A 10,758-nucleotide genomic window follows, 5' to 3' on the forward strand; every position below is an offset into this window, starting at 1 on the left:
TTGTACATTCATACATACATTATATTATAAGAATGGTTACAGATATACATTTTCCTACTTTCAAACCACTACCACAATTGGACTTACTCAAACAGCACAACTGCAAATGACTGCACTAGTCGGTAGAAGGTAGCTTCACTCACACATTTGGAGTGGCAGCGCTGAGTGCAGGGCAAAGAAAAATCAATTACATTGTGAATTTATATACATTTTCGATGGAAAAGGAAGGTTCATCAGTCTACAAAAGCAAATTAGTGCTCTTATTGGAAGATCAAAATTCGGTCTTTGGGTAATATTGTAGAGGCAAAATATGAGTTTTGGATGTATTTTTCTTCCATTTTACCTGAGCATTGACGTATTTGGCAAACCATTCCCTGCCTTTGCCATTTTTGCCAATGCATAGTTCTCCAAAATGAGCTTTCTCTTCTTGGTCTAGGTCCTGTCTGAGAAAATATAGTGCAGATATCAGAAAATGAAACAGCACTGAAAACACTAGCGTGCAAGTGTAATAAAAACATCAACATTGATTTATAAAAGCTATACAAACATATTATTACAACAGAGAAACAACATTTCTACAGCTACAATAACAGAGATTTCTGGGTGACTTGACTCCAAACAGTTTGCAAGGACAAACAACATTCAAATGTAATACAGTAATACCTTGAGATACGAGCTTAGAAAAAGAGAGAGAAAGGACAGGAAAGAGACTTGATGGACGGCAACTTTAAATGTACTTAATGTATTTATTCGAGTATAACGTGCAACATTTTGTACCAAAAAACTGAAGCAAAGTTCGGGTGCGTGTTATACACGAATCCCGGTGAATTTTTTACTTGAGTAAATATTTTGGATGACAAATTTTTGATGACTATTATATGTATGTTATTATTCTCATGAGTGCAATTTTTGGCTACTCTGCCTACCTCTGGTGCCTTACCTTCCATGAAAGACTTTCTCCACATATGTTTTCATGAACTTTCTTCTCTCTAAGGTTTCGGCATCAGTGTTCTCACTGCTATGAACAGATGAGGATGAAGATCTTCTCAGTTCCCACACAGTTGAAGGTGGGTCCATGTCATTCTCACTGTCTGCTGACTCGGTTGCATCGCTTTCCTCTTCTTCTTCATGATGGTGATGGGAGCTTGTCTTGGTTGGTGCCATGGGTGCCGGCAGTAGGGGTTGCTGAGAAAATCTGGAAGAGGAATACTCTGGGCACAAAAAGTCTGAATGACCCTGAACGTTGTCACTTGCGATATTTAGAGTTGTCACCCCAGATGACATATTGAGGTCTATGAGGTTGTCCATTCTAAGAAACTCAACGCCGCTCCTTTGCTCGTTTTAGATTCAACTAGTCAGTGTTTTGCAGGATGAAAATGGCGGTTGAAAGTTGAACTACATGAGGTTTCATTTGTCTTGATTGTCTTGATTTGAAATTTGTGTTGAAATGGACGAGACATATTCTGCATCTGTGAACAAGAAAAAGACAGTAATACTTAATAGTACTTTGCTCTGGGGTAAATTATTGTTTTTGGATGCCAATATCATTATCTGTCATCAGTGTTACATCGAAGTTACAGTGAAAAAGGTAACTTTACTCTGAAAGACCTATCACAGATAGTTACACACAAAATAAATGATAGAATCTTGTCAGAGTATTCAAAAATAAATTACTTAGACTCACACAGATCCATAACTATTGAAATTGTACAATTAACATTTATCTAACAAAGTGGATCAGCGTTTTAAAAACCAATGCGCAACATGACAACGGGATCCAGGAGAGGGCGTATGACTAAAAAGTTTGTAGACGTATACACTCGCTGTGCTTTTCATGTGACATGTTGAAATATGTAAAGTGGGTAAAACAAGGAAGTAGGTCACGAAAAAACAAGAGTTTAGAATACAAGTGCAAATTTGAGGATGAAGCGCCGTAACACGGCCCCCCGTGACTGAGAGAAAAGGAGTCACACCGTCCCGATCGGTACAAAAACATCTTGGGATCAATTAACAGGATCTATAAAATGGTAAATATCTTTCATTTACTAAACTCTACTCAAACAACCGTGGCCATTGAAAAGGCCATATAATTCAAGCACAATGCATTCCATAACCAAATTTGTAACATTAATGAATACCGTATTTTCTCGCATGTACACCGTATTTGTAACTCAAAAAATGATGAGTGAATCAAGGGTACGGCTTATATGTGCACAAATTAGACTTGACATGCACGAAACTGCAAGGTGACAAAGACGAAACACCATAACGCAAGACAATGCGGCCGATAAAGTCATTTATTTCAAAATAGAGAAAAGATAAACATATAAAACAAAAACAATTTGGACGTCTATGAATGAAAGTCAAGAAACAAAAACATCTTGCATAAAAACCTGAAAAAACTAACATACTTGCACCTGCAATTGCTCGCCTAGGGCAACACCATCTTAGCGTAGTTAAATGCGGTCTGACTGGCCAGACGCGAGTAGCCTTGATACAAGTGTTCGTAGTGTTAACCATGTCAGGACATCCCAAAAGTTGTTAAGGCTAATCGAAGGTCATGTGGTTGATAATTAAAATGTCAGCCTTGATACCTGTGTAATGTGTATTATACTATTATTGCACCCAGAGACGTGGTGAAAACTAGACTGCTGCGGACACACTTGCAGGTTGTACTCCTCACGTGACTTCCTTTTTGAATTTGTCTACGTGCAGCTAACAGTCTTTCGGAATGTGCAATCCAGCAGATGATCCTTTCGATTCATACAGTATCTCGGAAATACCACGTGTGATGATTTCTCTTAAGATTTTCCCTTCAAAGTAACATTTGTAATCCCTATTAAAACTTTGAATATGATGGTAAAAATTGGGAATCAGGGGGTGGCTTATGACCTAGAAATTGTAAAATTCAACAATTTTAAGCCAATTTTAAGGGTGCGGCTAATTTGCGAGTAAATACGGTAATGTAAACATGTTAACTAAAGTCAGGCACAGTGGAGCAGTTGGTTCGCGCGTCAGCCTCACAGCTCTGGGGTCCTGGGTTCAAATCCAGGTCACGTCCACCTGTGTGGAGTTTGCATCTTCTCCTGGTGGGGTTCCTCCCGGTACTCCGGTTTCCTCCCACATTCCAAAAACATGCATGGTAGTCTGATTGGACACTCTAAATTGCCCCTAGGTATGGGTGTAAGTCTGCATGGTTGTCCCTCTACTTGTGCCCTGCGATCGGCTGGCCACCGATTCAGGGTGTACCCCGCCTCTGGCCCATAGTCAGCTGGGATAGGCTCCAGCACCCCCGCGACCCTAATGAGAATAAAGCGGTTCAGAAAATGAGATTTTATACACACATATATATATATATATATATATATATATATATATATATATATATATATATATATATATATATATATATATATATATATATATATATATATATATATATATATATATATATATATGAATACCGTAATTACTCGAATATAACACGCAGATTTTTGCTATATAATTAATTCCAATAGTTGGGGGTGCGTGTTATAATCAATAACTAAAATAAATTACAAATTTTCGATCGAAAAAAGCATTGTCAAACTCACTTTGACGCACGGATTTTACGTCATCTCGTAGAGCCGACGCACGGATTTTACGTCATCTCGTAAAGCCAATCGGATGATGTGTTGTGGGAGGAAGAGGAAGTGGATGAAGGCAGCGTGGACGTTGATAGGATTCTCAACGAAGAGATGTATGCCGTTGACGCATACCGGCTGTAGCCAATCCATTGATTGCTTTCGTTTCCTGTATTTAAGTAGCGACGCGTCATCACACGTCGCCGGATCGTTCACTAGCGTTGACTATCATTGACTGTTGTTAGCGGTTGCTAGCGGTCGCTAGCTGTCGTTATTCTGTTGCCTCTGTCCGTATGCGCGCCGCATGCGGCCACGTTTGTTTCCACGCCTTGGTTGATTCATTAAAGGACTCCGTATCACGCTGAATGCCTCGTCCTCTCCTGCTTCCTGCATTTGGGTCTACCTACATCCACGGTCGCGTCGCACAACGCGGCGCGACCGTAACAGATGCCCCCGATCGCGCTGCGACGACCCAGCGACGCGGCGCGATCATAACAAGAGGACAGACAAAGAGAGAGAGGAACTCTTCATTTGAAGGATTCTAATGAATAAATTTGTTTGAACAAAACAATCGTGAAACGAAGAAAAAAAGGTAAGATTTCTGATTTTCGTCAGCGGGAAATTTTAGGTGCGCACTATATTCGATTACAGACGCTCCCCTACTTACGAACGCAATTGGTTCTGAGCGATTGTTCATAAGTTGAATTTGTTTGTAAGTTGATTCAGTGCTATATTTTGTATTATAATTTATGTTTAAGGCCGACATAAGTATATTGAAGGTTTATATAAGTGCATTTGTATGTTTAAGGCTTGTATAAGTAACACGCATTGGTTTGTACTGAAAAAAAAAAAAAATTAATAAAATGGAGAGAATATGTACAGTACTGTGGAGAGAGAGAGAGAGATTTATGTATTAGAAACTGGCCAAAAGAAGCGACCTAATGACGATTGCACAGTTTTCTTCTTTTTTTCATCATAAATGATGCGGTAGCACTGTATGGCATCATTCAATTGATTTGCAAACTTTGTGCAACGTTCAATATTTGGGTCCTGCTGCTCGATCTTTCTGTTTATAAATGGTACTGACGGTCGAACGATTCAATGCCCGTGAAAAGCTTACCACTCTCACGCGCATCAAGCTTCGTTATTATTGCCACTCGTTTCAAATGAAATGGCTTGCCTCTTCCTTGCAACTCCCTCAATAGAAGCCTTTAGCTTTTTACCAACCATATTCAATATTGGATGCATGAGATATTTAATGATACAAATGAAAAAGGTTCTTTGCACACTGGAGATACATTCACGCACTTCCGCATTGCAACGAAGAAGAAGGTAGATGCTGGGTGAGCTGAGCTCTCACAGCGCCAGGCGTCGGTATTAGCGGCGGAAAGAAGTACTACTCCGAAAAAGGCGCGAAATACAAAATTGGACTTGCGAACATTTTTGGACTTAAACGCAATTTGCAGACATGTTCGTATGTACCGTTGTTCGTAAGTTGAATGTTCGTAAGTAGGGGAGCGTCTGTACTGCGTTTTTCCAGATATTTTTGGCCCAAAATTACCTGCGTGTTATTTTCGAGTGCGCGTTATATTCGAGTAATTACGGTATATATATATATACACATGGATATATATATACATATATATACACATATATATATACATACATATACATATATATATACATATACATACATATACACATATATACATACATATACACACATATATACATACACCCCCCCCACCCCCCACACGCACACCCCCTACCCCCCACGCACCCCCCATTCATTTGTATCATTAAATATCTCGTGCATCCATTATTGAATATGGTTGGTAAAAAGCGAAAGGCTTCTATTGAGGGAGTTGCAAGGAAGAGGCAAGCCATTTCATTTGAAACGAGTGGCAATACGTAATAACGAAGCTTGATGCGCGTGAGAGTGGTGAGCGTTTCAAGGGCTACAACTTGAATCGTTTGACCGTCAGTACCATTTATAAACAGAAAGATGGAGCAGCAGGACCCAAGTATTGAACGTTGCACAAAGTTTGCAAATCAATTGAATGATGCCATACAGTGCTACCGCATTATTTATGATGAAAAAAAGAAGAAAACTGTGCAATCGTCGTTAGATCGCTTCTTTCGGCCAGTTTCTAATACATAAATCTCTCTCTCTATACAGTACTGTACATATTCTCTCCATTTTATTAAATGTTTTTTTCAGTACAAACCAATGCGTGTTACTTATACAAGCCTTAAACATACAAATGCACTTATATAAACCTTCAATATACTTATATAGGCCTTAAACAAATTATAATACAAAATATAGCACTGAATCAACTTACAAACAAATTCAACTTATGAACTATCGCTCGGAACCTAACTCGTTTTCTGTAACTCTTCACAAGCTTTTCACACACTGTTGCTGGTATTTTGGCCGATTCCTCCATGCAGATCTCCTCTAGAGCAGTGATGTTTTGGGGCTGTCGTTGGGCAACATGTACTTTCAACTCCCTCCACAGATTTTCTATGGGGTTGAGATCTGGAGACTGGCTAGGCCACTCCAGGACCTTGAAATGCTTCTTACGAAGCCACCCCTTTGTTGCCCCGGCTGTGTGTTTGGGATCATTGTCATGCTGAAAGACCCAGCCACGTCTCATCTTCAATGTCCTTGCTGATGGAAGAAAATTTTCACTCAAAATCTCTCGACACATGGCCCCATTCATTCTTTCCTTTACACAGATCAGTCGTCCTAGTCTTTTTGCAGAAAAACAGCCCCAAAGCATTATGTTTACACACCCATGCTTCACAGTGGGCATTCAGTATTCTTTCTCCTCTAAACACGAGAACCTGTGTTTCTACCACAAAGTTCTATTTTGGTTTCATCTGACCACAACACATTCTCCCAGTCCTCTTCTGGATCATCCAAATGCTCTCCAGCGAACCGCAGACAGGCCTGGATGTGTACTGGCTTCAACAGGGGGATACATCTGGCAGTGCAGGATTTGAGTCCCTGGCGGCACATTGTGTTACTGATAGTAGCCTTTGTTAATGTGGTCCCAGGTCTCTCTTTAAAAATCAAACAATGTGATTTTCATTTTTTTTTCTTCCACATTCGGTCTCTCATGGTTGAGGTTTACCCATGTTGACAATTAAAGGCCTCTCTAATCTTTTCAGGTAGGAGAACTTGCACAATTGGTGGTTAACTAAATACGTATTTGCCCCACTCTAACCTTCCTACACATTACAACAATAAAGTTTAACAAAAAGCAGCTCGGTCATCAGCTGGGTGACAACTTAACAGCACCACGTACCATAATAAATGTATGACAAGAAGAAGTGGCTGACAGAAGATACAGAATGTGATGTAGTGTTGGCTGGAGCACCACAATGGACCGATATAGAACAGAATCATATTTTATCTGATGTGTCCTTTCACATCGTAATGTCTGGTATATGTACTACAACACTGCAAAAATACACTCACTGGAGAGGTGCACATTAAAATAAAATAAGTTGCATAGACCTGACTTCTGGTATTGCTAGCAAGGGTAACAGAAAGTTCCCAATTTCCCCTGTGTATTTTTACGCCCATGCATTATTATTTAATGTTTTCACAGAGAATCACATGAATATCTAAATATATGGATGGGTAATGGAACAGTGATTTACATATGCGAGATACAACAGCACCTGATTTGAATCTACAATTGGGTAAGTACATAGATTTCAAATTTAACCATGTCACAGTTTCATGATTTGTCGTTTTGAGAAAGTCTGCTCAATGTTATAATGTTGTGAACCATTTTTGGTTGTGTCGCCTGAACTTGTCACTCTTCGTGAAAGAATTTGACTTGTTTCTTGTGTGCAGCATAGACTGACATGAATTGTACACAAACGTGGTTATCAATAACTGTATACATGTTAAATGTGCTGCAGCCTAAATTCCATTTAACAGTTACCAGATTCTTCCATTACATTACCATTATTCTTCTGAGCATATTCTTAAATACCGAATTTACTCGCATATAAGCCACCCCTGCGTATAAGCCGCACCCTTAAAATTGCCTTAAAATCGTTGAATTTTACAATTTCTCACGTCCAAGCCGCTCCCTGATTCACAATTTTCACCTCCATCTTCATGATTTTAATAGAGAATACAAATGTGGTACTTTGAAGGAAAAATCTTAATAGAAATCATAGCACGTGGTATTTCTGAGATACTGTATGAATCAAAAGCACATTATCTCACTTCATCTCATCTCATTTTCTGAACCGCTTTATCCTCATTAGGGTTGCAGGGGGTGCTGGAGCCAATCCCAGCTGTCTACAGGCCAGACACCCTGAATCGGTGGCCAGCCGATCGCAGGGCACAAGGAGACTAACAACTATGAGAGAACGGAATAATGGCGAAAAAGTTAGGTAAGAGAAAAAATGATTCAGAATGCAGGGTATTTAACCTGGAGTGGACAAACGATTATTTTTTTGTTCAATGCAAAGAAAAGGCTGTTTGTCTCATCTGTCAAGAGGTGGCGGTATTCAAAGAATACAATCTTCGCCGACACTATGAATCCCATCACAAAGACAAGTACGATAGCTTGCAAGGCTAAATACGAGCAGACAAACTCTCAAAGCTAAAAAGTGGACTACTATCTCAGCAGAATACATTTGTACGCCAAGCTCAGCTGAACCAGGCATCCGTTCGGGCCAGCTTTCGGGTTGCTAAACTGATAGCAAGCAGCGGTAAGCCTTTCACTGACGGAGAGTTTGTTAAGAAATGTATGGCTACTGTCGCGGAGGAGGTGTGTCCCGAGAAGAAAGATGCATTTAATGCCGTAAGTCTGTAGGACGCATGAACCGGGAGTTGGAAAAAAGGCGTCTCACCGCCCCGCTACGAGTCCACTGCCTAATTCACCAGCAAGCACTGTGCTGCAAAGTGTTGACGTGGGATTCTGTAATGAAGGTTGTGGTGTCGTGCATAAACTTCAGAGCAAAGGGAGAAGATTGTGCATGGCACAACAGAAAGTTAATGTTCCATGGCTTTTTTTTTCTATGAAGAACCCAGAGAGAGTTATTTAGTTATTATTTATTTCATAAATGGTTTTATTTATTTCCTGTTTTTTCTGTGAAGAACTCAGAGAGGGTTATTTAGTTATTATTTATTTCATTAAGTGTTATTATTTGTTTCCTGACTTTTTTTCTGTAAAGAACCTGGAAAGGGTTATTTGGTTATGTGTGGCTTTCTGGAAAACAATAACAATTTTAAGCTTTCCTACGATCGTCACACTTTTTCTGTTACAAACTGACACCGGCCCCCCATCAGAGAAGGGAAAAGTTAAGTGGCTCTCACAGGAAAAAGTTTGGGGACCCCTGTTTTAAAGGGTCTATGTTTTATCTGTACAAAATCTAACAGAACTCCAGCATGAGGGTGAATGTATAGAATTATTAAGAGAAAATATAATTGCTTCAGAAGGTTTAAAGATTTTCTTTTTTTGACTAAGGTTTTAAAACACCCAATCTTGCTCATCACAGCACAGTGGTAATTTGAAGCTGCTGAGGAATTAACTCAAACTGCACGCAGAACTGTTGATAAAGGAAGCAGCACTGAGCAAACACAGCACAGGTCTGACATTTCCTGGAAGGTTGTACGCTGCTACGCGATAAGCGTTACTGAGAAGCCATTTTTCCGCGAAAGAAGTCATTTTATTAATCGGTTTGAAGGTTACTCATTGGTATAACAATTACAATTAAACAACGGGAAAGGGATCAATAATGCAATTAGTGGACAAGTCCAAGGAACTCTGAATTCGTTCAAATAACCAGGCAATCGTTTATAAACTGCGCTCAAGCATAAATAATGACAAAAAACGGAGCCACACGCAATAAATATGGACATTAAAATACAGGAAGTAAAAGTGTACCCAAGAGGGGGCTTTGCTGGCAGGGAAGGGGGCTGCTCCTCACTCCCGTCCAATGTTTTTCCTTTGCTGCTATTGACTTGCTACTGCTGGTGGTCTTGTGCACAGGTGAGCATGCGCAAAATAGGAATGACGACGGGAAAACCCGTGTGACGTTTGAAGCTTGTAGCCAATCACCTTGTTCCGTATGAGAGCAAATCTGAAGTCGCATATATGTTGGTAGATGTCTTAAAGCCTAAGTCAGACGCGTAAGTATTTGGCGGCCATCTTTCGTTGGAGAATTTCGCTCGCCACCTCCGTTTAAGTAGCGGACTTCAAATCACATACCGTAATGAATGTATAAATGCTATGGTTTAAAGCAAACCGAATTAACGTGGCTTTGATTGAGGCTGGATTTTGAATCATTTTTTTCATTTTAAATATTATGGTAAAGCAGTTTCCCAACTACACCAGTGTGCCGCGGTAAATAAAATTAATCGATTCTAAACATTACATGACTTATTTTTGGTTCACTCGAACCGGAAGTTGTTCAGGGTCCGCAGACATCAACTTTAATGAGAATCTCAACTCACCTCATCTCATTTTCTGAACCGCTTTATCCTCATTAGGGTCGGGGGTGGGGGTTAGCCCTTAGCCAATCCCAGCAGTCTCCGTGCCAGAGGCAGGGGACACCCTGTATCGGTGGCCAGCCGATCGCAGAGCACAAGGAGACGGACAACCATGCACACTCACACCCATACCTCGGGGCAATATTGAGTGTCCGATCAGCCTACCATGCATGTTTTTCGAATGTGGGGGGAAACCGGAGTACCCAGAGGAAACTCCACACAGATGGGCGTGACCTGGATTCGAACCCAAGAGCCCAGGGCTGTGAGGCCAACGCACTAACCACTCTCTCCAACCAGGCCGCTGTTGTGAGAATGACTTGTTAATATAGGCGACTGTGAAATATGAAATGCATTCTTATAGCTTTAGCAACTAGATTTTTTTAGCACGTTTTTGTTAAAACAATCTTGTTTTACCCATTTCGGTTCTAACCCGTATCGTTTTGGTCACTGGTAGACGAAAATGACATCGACGACTGCTTTGAGCACGATATGCGCACGCGCATTCCCCTTTCACGGGTCGCCTTTTCACTATATATAAATATAGCGTGTCAGGAAGCAATGTACCCAGACAATCAAGAAGTCAGCATCATACAGCAACATCTACAGTAT

At 40.3% G+C, this 10,758-nt stretch overlaps 1 protein-coding gene across 4 annotated transcripts in view; it reads right to left on the minus strand.

The window, feature by feature from the left end:
- kiaa0513 (KIAA0513 ortholog) overlaps nucleotides 1-9,784 on the minus strand; it is a 31,783-nt gene extending 21,999 nt beyond the window's left edge. Inside the window, exons 1-4 of one of the 4 annotated variants that reach the window (XM_077597531.1) lie at nucleotides 9,545-9,783; nucleotides 941-1,469; nucleotides 344-443; nucleotides 88-161 (exon numbers count right to left, since the gene is read on the minus strand). In XM_077597531.1, the coding sequence (XP_077453657.1) occupies nucleotides 88-161; nucleotides 344-443; nucleotides 941-1,308 (542 nt within the window). In that variant the 5' untranslated portion in view covers nucleotides 1,309-1,469; nucleotides 9,545-9,783. Of the gene's footprint in view, nucleotides 1-87; nucleotides 162-343; nucleotides 444-940; nucleotides 1,470-9,544 lie in introns of all 4 variants that reach the window. The other 3 variants (XM_077597529.1, XM_077597530.1, XM_077597532.1) reach the window with 3 other exon arrangements.
- Between the last annotated feature and the right edge of the window lie 974 nt (nucleotides 9,785-10,758).

This window comes from Stigmatopora argus, chromosome 3 (assembly GCF_051989625.1).
Source record: "Stigmatopora argus isolate UIUO_Sarg chromosome 3, RoL_Sarg_1.0, whole genome shotgun sequence".
In the NCBI taxonomy this organism is placed as follows: Eukaryota; Metazoa; Chordata; class Actinopteri; order Syngnathiformes; family Syngnathidae; genus Stigmatopora; species Stigmatopora argus.